General features: G+C 44.1%; 2 protein-coding genes across 7 annotated transcripts in view; one reads left to right on the forward strand and one right to left on the reverse strand.

Annotated features, from left to right (window-relative positions):
- DDX54 (DEAD-box helicase 54) overlaps positions 1-4,809 on the reverse strand; it is a 25,283-nt gene extending 20,474 nt beyond the window's left edge. The window contains exons 1-2 of the mRNA XM_056528751.1: positions 4,582-4,809; positions 308-428 (exon numbers count right to left, since the gene is read on the reverse strand). Of these exons, the coding sequence (XP_056384726.1) occupies positions 308-428; positions 4,582-4,698 (238 nt within the window). The 5' untranslated portion in view covers positions 4,699-4,809. The remainder of the gene's footprint in view (positions 1-307; positions 429-4,581) is intronic.
- Positions 1-13,086, forward strand: part of RITA1 (RBPJ interacting and tubulin associated 1) — a 20,764-nt gene extending 7,678 nt beyond the window's left edge. Inside the window, exons 1-3 of one of the 6 annotated variants that reach the window (XM_056528757.1) lie at positions 4,533-4,555; positions 6,162-6,468; positions 9,687-13,086. In XM_056528757.1, the coding sequence (XP_056384732.1) occupies positions 6,194-6,468; positions 9,687-10,107 (696 nt within the window). In that variant the 5' untranslated portion in view covers positions 4,533-4,555; positions 6,162-6,193 and the 3' untranslated portion in view covers positions 10,108-13,086. The other 5 variants (XM_056528754.1, XM_056528752.1, XM_056528753.1 and 2 more) reach the window with 5 other exon arrangements.
- Positions 13,087-13,995: the final 909 nt, after the last annotated feature.

A 13,995-nucleotide genomic window follows, 5' to 3' on the forward strand; every position in this document is an offset into this window, starting at 1 on the left:
TGGCCAGGTTGCTTATAAATGGGATCCAAGAGTGATACTTGTTAAGCATTGGACAATTCCTTTGTCAGAAAACACAAACTTTCCACCATGAGCTTATGCATGTATGTATAGACAGATTTGGGGACATTGCTGTTGAGTGATTGTGTGAGTATGGCTAGCCAGGTAGATAGGTTAAGGCTATAACAAGACAGCTACTGTAATGATTCTATGCTAGGCAGACCCAACATGATAACTGAAAACAAATAAATCAGACACTTATGGTTTCTTACACCTAAGCCACCAATACAGAAAACTGGCCATGACGTACCCATAGACTGAAAACCTCCAGATTTCTTTTTCTTCTTATTTTGAGCCCGGACCAGCTGTCTTGTATCCAGCTCTGTGTCTGAGCCAACATCTGCTGCTGGGAATGATGGGAGATGCTTCCGCTGCAGGAGGAGAATAGCAATAATGAATTATTCCATTTGTTTTAAGAAAAATTGCATTAAACGTGCACATTCCTGGAATTTATCCTCACGCACACCCTTGTTTGAAGCCACAACAGAATGCCCATAGAAGTACACAGGGCTGTCATATGTGTATGTGTGGAATCAAATGGTGGGATATGGGGGTACTTTGCATAGAACGGCAATGCCCAGAGCTGCAGTATACACAACCAGAGCAGAGCCAGTGCTTGCCCTGCAGTGACGGATCCCCCCATCACTATTAAGGACATCCCTGTGTCCCAAAAGATGTTTTCAGGACACGGGGATGCCTCCGTCAACTCTCAGCGGCCCCGTGTTAAGTTTAAAAATGCAAGGGCCGCCGGGAGACGTCCCGTGTGTGCACCCATAGCAATGGAGGAGCGGAACATGGAGGTGGAAGATGCGCTGGCCAGCATGGTAAGTGACCAGCGGCACGTCAGCTTCGGTGCTCAGACCACCGCTCCTCCGGTCCCGGGACCTAATGCTATGGCCGGATCGGAGGAGTGGTGGTCGGAGAACTGAAGTGGGGCAGTACACAGGCATACAGCAATACACTGTATATGGCTGGAGGCTGGATGTCTGTGGGGGAACTATACTGCACCTAATGTGGGGAAAATATACTGCCAACCTAATGTGAGGGAACTATACTGCCAACCTAATGTGGGGGAACTGTACTGCACCTAATGTGGGGGAACTATACTGCCAACCTAATGTGGGGGAACTGTACTGCCAACCTAATGTGAGGGAACTATACTGCCAACCTAATGTGGGGGAACTGTACTGCACCTAATGTGGGGGAACTGTACTGCACCTAATGTGGGGGAACTGTACTGCACCTAATGTGGGGGAACTATACTGCCAACCTAATGTGAGGGAACTATACTGCCAACCTAATGTGAGGGAACTATACTGCCAACCTAATGTGAGGGAACTATACTGCCAACCTAATGTGGGGGAACTATACTGCCAACCTAATGTGGGGGAACTATACTGCCAACCTAATGTGGGGGAACTGTACTGCCAACCTAATGTGAGGGAACTATACTGCCAACCTAATGTGGGGGAACTGTACTGCACCTAATGTGGGGGAACTATACTGCCAACCTAATGTGGGGGAACTGTACTGCCAACCTAATGTGGGGGAACTATACTGCCAACCTAATGTGAGGGAACTATACTGCCAACCTAATGTGGGGGAACTATACTGCACCTAATGTGGGGAAACTATACTGCCAACCTAATGTGAGGGAACTATACTGCCAACCTAATGTGGAGGAACTTTGTACACTCAACATTTACTAAGCAAATATACAAATTACAGTTTTAAAACAACGTTTAAAAGATGAACATTCAGGCTTCATGAAATATACCTCAAATGAAAGTCAATGATTGTAGTTAAAGGGGTACTCCAGTGGAAAACTATTTTTTTCTAATCAACTGGTGGTATATAGTTATGCAAATTTGTTAATTACTTCAATTAAAAAATCTTAATCCTTCCAGTACTTATCAGCTGCTGTACACTAAAGAGAAAGTTGTATAGTTCTTTCCTGTCTGACCACATTGGGCAGTTCCTGACATGGCAGAGGTGTCTGCAGAGAGCAGAGCAGGATAGGTTTGCTATGGGGATTTGTTCCTACTCTGGACAGTTTCTGTCAGCAGAGAGCACTGTGGTCAGACTGGAAAGAACTATACAACTTCTTCTGGAACATACAGCAGCTGATAAGTACTGAAAGAATTAAGATTTTTAAATAGTAATTTACAAATCTGTTGGACTTTCTGGCACCAGTTGATTAGAAGAAAAAAAAATTCCCATCAGAGTACCCCTTTAACAGTTTTTTTCTTCTTCAGATAAAGTAGAGGAAAAAGTTATAGATTCATTCACTGCTGCAGATAAAAGCGGCATACGTCTAAGACTGGAAATGACATATAATATAAGGTAGTGGTCTCCAAGCTGTGGACCTCTAGATGTTGCAAAACTACAACTCTCAACATGCCAGGAGAGCTGTTGGCTAGGAATTGTAGTTTTGCAACATCTAGAGGTCCAAGTTCAGAGATCACTGGTCTAAAGGGTCCTTTGGATGTGACATCAGTTTTTAAATGCCAAATAACCCATTATTGGTCTGTAGTCCCCAGGATATGAAACCACAGACTATGAGTGATCATAAACAAGCGGAATTTATATAAACTGTGTGTGGCACCATAAACATAAATGTGTCTGTAAGGCCACTTCTCAGAGGTTACATAAGAGACTCCGTAAGCTCAAGCGCATCCAGCCAGATGTCCCACAAGACCCTACGCTCCCAAATCTATGATCTCCCTAGTAGCAGAATTAGTGGGATCTGACTCCTGGCACAAAGTGATGATCAGCAAAGAGGCTTGTACAGCGATTGTAAGTATAAGTAGAGCTCACATGGGCATCATGGCCTCTAAATCAGCTGATCTTAAAGGGTACCTTTCATCAAAAAAAACTTTTGATATATTATAGATTAATGTATGTAGAATAACTTTCCAATAGCATTTTATTAAAAAATATGCTTCTTTCTTTTTAATTTTCCACTTTGAAAAAATGACCACTAGGGGTCTCCCTACCAGTCCTGTTTTAGAGATTTCAGACTCATGCAGGAGTCCTATATCTCAGACTGCAGCTGGAACACAGACAAACTCACCTGCTCACTGCCAGGGAGCAGTGCTGAGCTTGTCTGTGTCCCGGATTCAGTCTGAGATTTAGGACTCCTGCATGAGTCTGAATTCTCTAAAAAAGGACTGGTAGGGAGACCCCTAGTGGTCATTTTTTCAAAGTGGAAAATTAAAAAGAAAGAAGCATATTTTTTTAATAACATGCTATTGGAAAGTTATTCTGCATACATTAATCTATAATATATTAAAAGTTTTTTTGATGAACGGTACCCTTTAATGGTTTTCCTGAGGGGAATCTACCAGTGTATAAAATCTGGACAGCCCCTGGTATAAATACTATTTGGGCATAGCACATGCTCCCTACAAGTTGGGCAGTCTACTTTTGTCCCATCATTTATGGGTTGACGTTTCACTTCTATGATCCCCCTGGTGGCAAAGATGGTTCAGTGCTAACTAATGCAGTGTTTCCCAACCAGGGTGCCTCCAGCTGTTACAAAACTACAACTCCCAGCATGCCCGGACAGCCAACGGCTGTCCGGGCATGCTGGGAGTTGTAGTTTTGCAACAGCTGGAGGCACCCTGGTTGGGAAACACTGAACTAATGTAATAAAAATGCTGAAAAGTGTATGGGAATGGTCCTAATATAGTAACGCATAAGACAGACTACTAGAAATCCATCTCCCCATCACTGTTCACAGGACATTTTTAGAGAGAGAGGTTTATGGCATCCAGAACACATCAGTGGTAGATCTGGTATAAGGATATCCGTCCATCCTGGTATAAGGATATCCATCATTTAGTGGATCGCAGATTGGCTATGGAGTCACTGCCAAACACAAGGTATTACTAAGCTTTTAAAGGGGTATTCCAGGCAAAAACTTTTTTTTCTATATCAACTGGCTCTGGAAAGTTAAACAGATTTGTAAATGACTTCTATTACAAAATCTTAATCCTTCCAATAGTTATTAGCTTCTGAAGTTTTCTGTCTAACTGCTCATTGATGATGTCACGTCTCGGGAACTGTGCATGATGGGAAAATATCCCCATAGGAACTGCACAGCTCTCAGCACACGAGTCATCAGAGAGCAGTTAGACAGAAAACAACAACTCAACTTCAGAAGTTAATAACTATTGGAAGGATTAAGATTTTTTAATCAAAGTAATTTACAAATCTGTTTAACTTTCCAGAGCCAGTTGATATATAAAAATAAGTTTTGGCCTGGAATACCCCTTTAATCAATGATATCTAGCAGTAGATGGGCAGTCCTAAGACACATGAGCAGCTGCTGCATCACTTCTTACATTAGGTAAACACAAGGTTTATTGGGAAGTAAGGAAAGGATCCCTAACACATGCTGCAAAACTACAACTCCCAGCAAACCCGGAAAACCTGGAGTACTAAGGGTTGGGGGTTTCCGATTGCTGTCATTGTATACAGATCGCCGGCAGCACAGGTATGACCTATGACCCGGTCTCTCACCCCCTCATCCTGCTCCGGGACCCCAGCGCTGACATCAAACTCGCCCGTGTCACTGTCATCTCCCCCTCGATCCTGCTGCTTCCTTGCACGGGCTCCCTTGCGCTTCTTCTGAGCCATGTGTCCTGTTAGTCCGACACCCAAAACACGGACCCCAACTTGTCTCCGGAGACTCAGGAACCCCACACACGTGTCCCCCACACACCCGGAAGCATCTAGTCGTCACTTCCTGGATTGCACTATTGCTCCACACAGAGAGGGGGAAGAGCGCTGTTTTTTCTCAGTATGTTTTCTTGTAAACCAGCTTTCTTTTCTACGTACGGTCCTATGGCTGTAGTTTGTAGAAAGAGCTGGGGGCTGGACGGTCACATGAGCCGTGTGTGGAGCTCGGACACCAGGGGGCCCTCTGGCTAGTGGTATGGTCCGAGTCTACGATTGTTGTAGTATTGCTATGGGAGCTCGGGCTGGAGAGGTGAAGGTGAGTGCTGTCAGTCAGGGGGAGGACTCCTGTACGTTATCCCTCATAACACAGGGCTCAGGAATATGGCTCGGCTGTCTGTATTAGGCTTTGTTCACACCATGACATTGCCTTCTGTTGGTCAGCATTTCCCAATGTATAGCTCTAACCAAATGGTCTCCAAAGTGTCGATCTCTAGCTGTTAAAAGACTACAATTCCCAACATGCCTGGACAGTCATTGACTGCCCAGGCATGCTCGTAATTGTAGTTTTGCAATAGCTGGACAGGACTGTTTTAATCCTGTTCTCGATGAATTTCTGACCATTACCGCCCTCTTGCGCAACATGTGTCCAGATCCCGCCTGCCCCCTCAACGTGCCTCTCCAATCCCGCCTGCCCCCTCAACGTGCGTCTTCAATCCCGCCTGCCCCCTCAACGTGCCTCTCCAATCCCGCCTGCCCCCTCAACGTGCCTCTCCAATCCCGCCTGCCCCCTCAACGTGCCTCTCCAATCCCGCCTGCCCCCTCAACGTGCGTCTCCAATCCCGCCTGCCCCCTCAACGTGCGTCTCCAATCCCGCCTGCCCCCTCAACGTGCCTCTCCAATCCCGCCTGCCCCCTCAACGTGCCTCTCCAATCCCGCCTGCCCCCTCAACGTGCCTCTCCAATCCCGCCTGCCCCCTCAACGTGCCTCTCCAATCCCGCCTGCCCCCTCAACGTGCCTCTCCAATCCCGCCTGCCCCCTCAACGTGCCTCTCCAATCCCGCCTGCCCCCTCAACCTCCAATCCCGCCTGCCCCCTCAACGTGCATTTTGCTAATGACAGAGTTGTTCAATTTTGAAAAGTCATTTTTGTGTACCCTATTGGGGCATTCTAAACTAATAGAGGCTGTGCTTGTCTAAAACCCAGAGTATAGCGTGACTACAGGAGCACCTCTTGCCATGGAGGACAACCCCTTTGAGTACATGTATGTTAAAATAATAAAAAATGCAAGGGATGATCACACAGTGCGCAAGTTATTTTCATCATATGTGGTGTCTTTGGTGTCTTGCTAAAGAGATGCACCTTATTGAAAGATGTTGTTAATATATGTTTCTCATAATAAAACACAATCTACAATTTTTGCAGATTTCTAGACTCATGTTCTCATTGAAGTCGATATGTCACTGGATCTCTCCATAACTGGGCAGCGCACCACATTGCCACCAAGAAAAAGTAGAAGTGCTTACAGATTTAAATCCTCTAACTCCTTTGTTGATGAGACCCTGTTTGGCAGCTCTCTTGGAAAAGTAGACCCAGCACTTCAGTGGACCGTAGGGGCACCTGTCCAAGAATCATCAAGATGTCCAGAAGAGAACAAGAATACAGTGGGCAGTACCTCTGCTAGAGCTGCATGCACTTCTGTAGGGACTCCTCGGAAGAAATCACAGTTTAGGTAAAAATAACTTTAGATTCTTCTAGTGCTATTTCTCATAAAATGTTTACATGGTTATACAGCTGATTAAATTTTTGCTACAATTAATACAATAACAAAAACACCAATACCCACCTTACCAATCCCCTGCTGATTTGGCACTGATGCTTCCCCATCCCTTGCTGTCTCTGTTCATTAAGCTTCAGCAATGATGTGTCAACACAACATGTGACTACTGCAGCCAGTGACTGGCTTCAGTGGTGTCAAAATGTGATCACTACATCTAGTGATTGTCTGCAGTGGTCACATGTCATGTCAACATGCCCTTGCTGGAGCCAGGTGAACAAGGGGGCAGCCAAAAAGTATTGACATGGGAGCAGCAGGAGAGTACCAACTTTCTGCCCAGTTGCCACTCACTGCCATTTATTGGCCCCTTATTACCCTTCTGAAAAGGGACAGGCAAGAGGTAATAAATGGCAAAGAAAGCAGGCACTAAGCAGAAGGGCATTAAAGGGGCAATAAATGGCAAATGGGCACCAAAGAGGCATTGAATTCTGTGGGCATTTGCCATTTATTGATCTGTTAGTTTCCTTCTGTTCAGGGACTCAATGTTCAATGTCCATATTTCAGTCATTGCCCTTTAAAGGGTTACTCCGCTCCCCAGCGTCCGGCACATTGAGTTCCTGAACGCTGTGTGCGGGCTTCTGTGTTCACGCCCAACCCCCTCGTGATGTCACGGTCTGCCCCCTCAATGAAAGTCTATGGGAAGGGGGCGTGACGGCCATCACGCCCGCTCTCATAGACTTGCATTGAGGGGGCGGGGCGTGATGTCACATGATGGGGCGTGATATCACAAGGGGGCGGCGTGAACACGGAAGTTCAGGAACTCAATGTTCTGGACGCTGGGGAGCGGAGTAACCCTTTAATGCCTTATTGCTCAGAGCCCCTTTGGTGCCATTTTACCTTGTATTGCCCCTTTAGTACCCTTCTGTCAAAAAAGGGCATTGACGGGGGAATGGTAAAAAAAAGGCACTAAGGGGCAATAAAAGACATGTGTTACTCACTTAACCCCAGTTTACAGATTCCAGTATTACCAAAAACACTATACGGTTCATATTACCATCATACTGTTACTAATCAAATCCTGTATACTGACTAATATTACCAATAATACCAATATACAAGTAAAATATTATCTCCATATATATTACCATCATACTGTTACTGGCGAAATCCAGTATACTGAGACCAATATTACCAATAATACCAGTATACAAGGAGAGAATATATCCCCCATACATATTACCATCATACTGTTACTGACCAAATCCTGTATACTGAGACCAATATTACCAATTAGAGATGAGCGAACTTACAGTAAATTCGATTCGTCACGAACTTCTCGGCTCGGCAGTTGATGACTTTTCCTGCGTAAATTAGTTCAGCCTTCAGGTGTTTCGGTGGGCTGGAAAAGGTGGATACATTCCTAGGAAAGAGTCTCCTAGGACTGTATCCATCTTTTCCAGCCCACCGGAGCACCGGAAAGCTGAACTAATTTATGCAGGAAAAGTCATCAACTGCCGAGCCGAGAAGTTCGTGACTAATCGAATTTACTGTAAGTTCGCTCATCTCTATTACCAATAATACCAGTGTACAAGGAGTAAATATTATCACCATACATATTACTATCATGTTGTTACTGACCAAATCCAGTATACGGAGACCAATATTACTTACAATACTAGTATAGAAGGAGGATATATTATCACTACACATATTACCAATATACTATTACTGACCAAATCCTGTATACTGAGACCAATATTACCAATAATACCAGTGTACAAGGAGGAAATATTATCACCATACATATTAATATCATACTGTTACTGACCAAATCCAGTATACTGAGATCAGTATTACTTACAATACTAGTATAGAAGGAGGATATATTATCACTACACATATTACCAATATACTATTACTGACCAAATCGTGTATACTGAGACCAATATTACCAATAATACCAGTGTACAAGGAGGAAATATTATCACCATACATATTAATATCATACTGTTACTGACCAAATCCAGTATACTGAGATCAGTATTACTTACAATACTAGTATAGAAGGAGGATATATTATCACTACACATATTACCAATATACTATTACTGACCAAATCCTGTATACTGAGACCAATATTACCAATAATACCAGTGTACAAGGAGGAAATATTATCACCATACATATTACTATCATACTGTTACTGACCAAATCCAGTATACGGAGACCAATATTACTTACAATACTGGTATAGAAGGAGGATATATTATCACTACACATATTACCAATATACTATTACTGACCAAATCATGTATATCAAGACCAATATTACTAATAATACCAGTATATAAGGAGGAATATTGATGGGAATTCATCCAGCTGTTTAGATCGTGTTTTTTTAAATCTAAAGTTGTCTCAAAAAAAGTCTGTCACTACCCCTGCGACTTTTGCTATAGATCATATCTGAAAGTGAACTACCATGTGCAGTGCTTTAGGCTAGTTTTATGTAGTGGGCACTGATTCACACACCATGATGTACACACAAACTAACACCATGTCACTTCAGCCCCTGAAAGCAGTCTAAAGAGTAGCATGGGCATAGGAGCCGGTTAATTCATCAAGTGGCGTGCGACCTTCGGTGAATTTGGAGCAGGAAGGTATATTCTTAGGTGACTTTTCACATCTATAATAACACATATACTTGTAAAATATTGATTAATGCCCCTCATTATCACCATACATATTACCATCATACTGTTACTGACCAAATCCTGTATACTGAGATTAATATTTCCTATAATACCAGTATACAAGGAGGAATATTATCACCATGCATTTTACCATCATACTGTTACTGACCATATCCAGTATACTGACTAATATTTCCAGTTATACCAATATACAATGGACAAATACATGTATTGGTCATTACACAATCCACATTATTTACAGTAGCAGTGAAGTGGATGAGACTATTTGTAGCCATTTTTTAATTCTACACAGAAAAAGTATAGTGTATACAGTCTGCAATTAAGGGTAGATGTCAGCTCCTATCATATTGCATTTTAGGTACATGTGCCTGGGTAGTGCTTATCCTATTGTGCCTATTCTGGTAATGTAAGCTTATATATTTATTATTAATATTGACTCTTATTTGCTTTTCCACTTTTCAGGGTGAAGAGTCGCTCTGCTTCTTATTGTGATGAGTCTCTTTTTGGACCAAAGGTAGAAGACTGTGGCTGGGAAGCACCATGGGTTAAAAAAGAAGATTCAGTTCGGATTCGTCCCCTTCTTTGGAGCCCACCTCCAATAATGCGGCCCCAGAGCTCCAAGACAAATGCCAATCGGATTCCTGTTAGAGCCATTCACCCTCCTAATGATAGAAACGGTGCTCTTGGGATGCACAAAGGGAACTTTTGGAAGCCCCCAGAAAGTGACTCAGATTCTGGTGGATGTCCTTCAGTGGGTGATCCGCCAGCTAGTGCCAAACCTTACTGGAACTCGCCTACAAAAGAAACTGCTCGATCAGCAAGCTGCTCAGGAAGACTGACTGCAAGGAGAGGGTCTTTGACAGACAGACCACCATGGAAGTAATCTGAGCCTTCAATGCAGATACAGTCTACAGTTTGGTCGATATGGATAGTGAAAACCGTGTGAGAGCTGTTTATTAGAAAACTGGTGCTATACACAACAACAAACCCAGTCCAAAGTGTAGTTGGAGGCTGGAACCGAGCAAAGTGGTCAAGACTTTGGATATGCTTAAACGAAATGTACCTTCTGTCTACAAAAATGACTACAATAGAATTGAAACAATCAGCTGGAGGGACTGAATGGTCAGGATTTAAAAAAATAAAAATAGGATTTGGCTGTATACTACTTCTTACATAGATGTGAACATCTTAAGTGTTAAAAACCTACAATTGTGTCCTTTTACAGACTTGAAGAAACATTGGTGCCTTGCACACCTGATGACAACTCCTGTCTATATGTCAAATAGCATCAGATAAATCTTTATTAAACTTTTTATTAACCATTTTTTACAAAACAACAATATTAACTTTCCCAGCAATGACTGCTAATTTCTGGTGTTATAGAAGATCTGCAGTGGTAATAAACGTATCCAGTTAAGTTTCTGATCTTTGGGGGGTTCGACCGCTGGAACCCCCTGTTATCTCCCGTTTTGTACCCAGCACGTCAGCTGGTCGAAACACATCCCCTCAATTCATCTCTATGGGAGAGATATACAAATGCTGTGTCTCTGCCTCTCCCATACAGATGAATGGAGGGGGGGGGGGGGCTGGATCAGCTGACCTGTGTACCTGTCGTTAAAGGAGTACTCCGGTGCACACTTTTTTCATTTTATCCCGTCCGGGCTGCAAAATAAAAGAAAACACACTTTATCTTACCTGCCAACGAGCCCCCGGAGCTCCGGTACAGGTGTTGGGTCCCCGGGCTGTATTCTTCTTACTTCCTGTTAGCCTGGCACGTTACAGAGCTTCAGCCTATCACTGGCCACGTGTCCTCAGTGCGCAGGGTCCTGCATGTCCTCAGTGCGCAGGGTCCTGCATGTCCTCAGTGCGCAGGGTCCTGCATGTCCTCAGTGCGCAGGGTCCTGCATGTCCTCAGTGCGCAGGGCCCTGCATGTCCTCAGTGCGCAGGGCCCTGCATGTCCTCAGTGCGCAGGGCCCTGCATGTCCTCAGTGCGCAGGGCCCTGCATGTCCTCAGTGCGCAGGGTCCTGCATGTCCTCAGTGCGCAGGGCCCTGCATGTCCTCAGTGCGCAGGGCCCTGCATGTCCTTCCACACTTTCTGTATTTGTACTCCTTAGAGACACACAGGCAATAGCTGTAGGGACAGGGACAAAAATATACAAATTTTTTAACCAATGTATTTTACAAATATACATATAATGGTTTTATATACATTATATAAAAAGTTCTTGTTAACGGAAGGTACACTTTAAAGGACATCTATAGTGCAAAATAACTTATTCCCTATCTGAAGGATAGGGGATAAGTTATAGATCGCGGGGGGGTCGGAGCGCTGGGGCCACCACGATCTTCGGTACGGGGCCGCGGGAATATACAGAAAAAGGGGCGTTCTGTCCCCGCATGAATCCCATAGAGATACATGGAGGGGGAGTGTCTGCCACGGCTTTCTGCTGGGGATGAAACTTCACTTCCGGCATACTGCCGCGGCCCTGTCCAGGAGATCCTGGGGGCCCCAGCGCTCGGACCCCCCGTCATCTGTAACTTATACCCTATCCTTTGGATAGGGGATAAGTTATTTTGCGCTGGAGTACTCCTTTAAGGAAGCTAGACTCTATTAACAGTACAAGGGCTGTCTTGATAAAACAATCTCTTTTGTCAAACTGCTGTCTGTGCCTTATACTATTGCTGTTGTGGATGAGTGTGCTATAATTTAACTGTTAAAGGGGAACTCCGCTTTAAGACATCTTGTCCCCTATCCAAAGGATAGGGGATAAGATGTCTGATCGCGGGGGGCCTGCTGCTGGGGACCCCCACAATCCCCCCCCGTAGCAGCCCCGTACCTCAGCAGCCCGGAGCTAACTTTTCTCCGAGGCTGATGACGGGCGGTGCAGGGGACGGGGCATTGTGACATCACAGCCAAAATATAATGTTAATAATCCCGTACGGTGAACGGCGTAAACGTAAAAAATAAAATAACGTCCACAAATGCTGCTTTTTGTCACATTTTATTCCCCAAAAAATTATTAAAAAATTCTCTTAAAGTTTTATATATGCAAATGTGGTATCAATAAAAAGTACAGATGACGGCGCAAAAAATTAGCCCTCATACCGACCTATATACGGAAAATTGAAAAGGTTATAGGTGATTAAAATACAGCAATTTTAGATTAACTGATTTTGTACATAAAGTTTTAGATTTTTTTTAAAGCGGTACAAAAATATAAAAGTATCTAGCCATGGGTATCATTTTAATCGTATTGACCCACAGAATAAAGAACACATGTCATTTCTACCATAAAGTGTACAGTGTGAAAACGAAACCCTCCAAAATTTGCAAAATTGTGGTTTTCATTTAAATTTCCTCCCTAAAAAAATATTCTTTTTGGGTTTGCCGTACATTTTATGGTAAAATGAGAGGTTTCATTACAAAGTACAATTGGTCACGCAAAAAACAAGCCCTTATATGGGTCTGTAGATGTAAATATAAAAATGTTATGGATTTTAGAAGGCGAGGAGGAAAATTCGAAAACGCAAAAATAAAATTGGCCTGGTCCTTAAGGGATTAAAAAATAAAATCCCATTAGCAATGCAGGTCTGCTTCACCACCCAAGAGCAACCGCGCGCTTAAGAGGGTGAGCGGCAATACAGTGGCTCTACGACTCATGAGCTGATGCATGTTTATTCCGAGGGGCGGTTAGTCTGGAGGGAACAGGCGGGTGATGGGTGAGGGAAAACCCTTCCATGGCATCGTGGGTAGCTGATGATGATTCGAGCTTAAGATGGCCGCCTAATGTTTCTCTATGTGCTCGAAACGAACGCTACTATTCAGGACTGCTGAACTTCTGGGTGACACAGCGGGATGGAGTACAGGCGAATGGTACAATGAATGCAACGCCAGTACATGGGACACTTATATAACTTCTGATTTTAATGTACACTGTTCAAAAAAAATAAAGGGAACACTTAAATTGTGTTGTTTAACTCCAAGTCAATCACACTGTCCACTCTGGTAGCAACACTGATTGACAATCAATTTCTCATGCTGTTGTGCAAATGGAACAGACAACAGGTGGGAATTATAGGCAATTAGCAAGACACCCCAAAAAAGGAGTGGTTCTGCAGGTGGTGACCACAGACCACTTCTCAGTTTCTATGCTTCCTGGATGATGTTCTGGTCACTTTTGAATGCTGGCAGTGCTTTCACTCTAGTGGTAGCATGAGACGAAGTCTACACCCACACAAGTGACTCAGGTATTGCAGCTCATCCAGAATGGCACATCAATGTGAGCTGTGGCAAGAAGGTTTTCTGTGTCTTTCAGCGTAGTGTCCAGAGCATGGAGGCGCTACCAGGAGACAGGCCAGTACATCAGGAGGGCAACAACCCAGCAGCAGGACCACTACTTCCACCTTTGTACAAGGAGGAGCTTCCAGAGCCCTGCAAAATGACCTCCAGCAGGTCACAGATGTGCATGTGTCCACTCAAACGGTCAGAAACAGACTCCATGTGGGTGGTATGAGGGCCCGATGTCCACAGGTGGGGGTTGTGCTACAGCCCAACACCATGCAGGATGTTTTCCATTTGCCAGAGAACACCAAAATTGGCAAATTCGCCACTGGCGCCCTGTGCTCTTCACAGATGAAAGCAGGTTCACACTAAGAACATGTGACAGAGTCTGGAGACGCTGTGGAGAACGTTCTGCTGCCTGCAATATTCTCCAGCATGACCGGTTTGGCGGAGGGTCAGTAATGGTGTGGGGTGCCATTTCTTTGGG

Source organism: Hyla sarda, chromosome 1 (assembly GCF_029499605.1).
Source record: "Hyla sarda isolate aHylSar1 chromosome 1, aHylSar1.hap1, whole genome shotgun sequence".
Taxonomy (NCBI): domain Eukaryota; kingdom Metazoa; phylum Chordata; class Amphibia; order Anura; family Hylidae; genus Hyla; species Hyla sarda.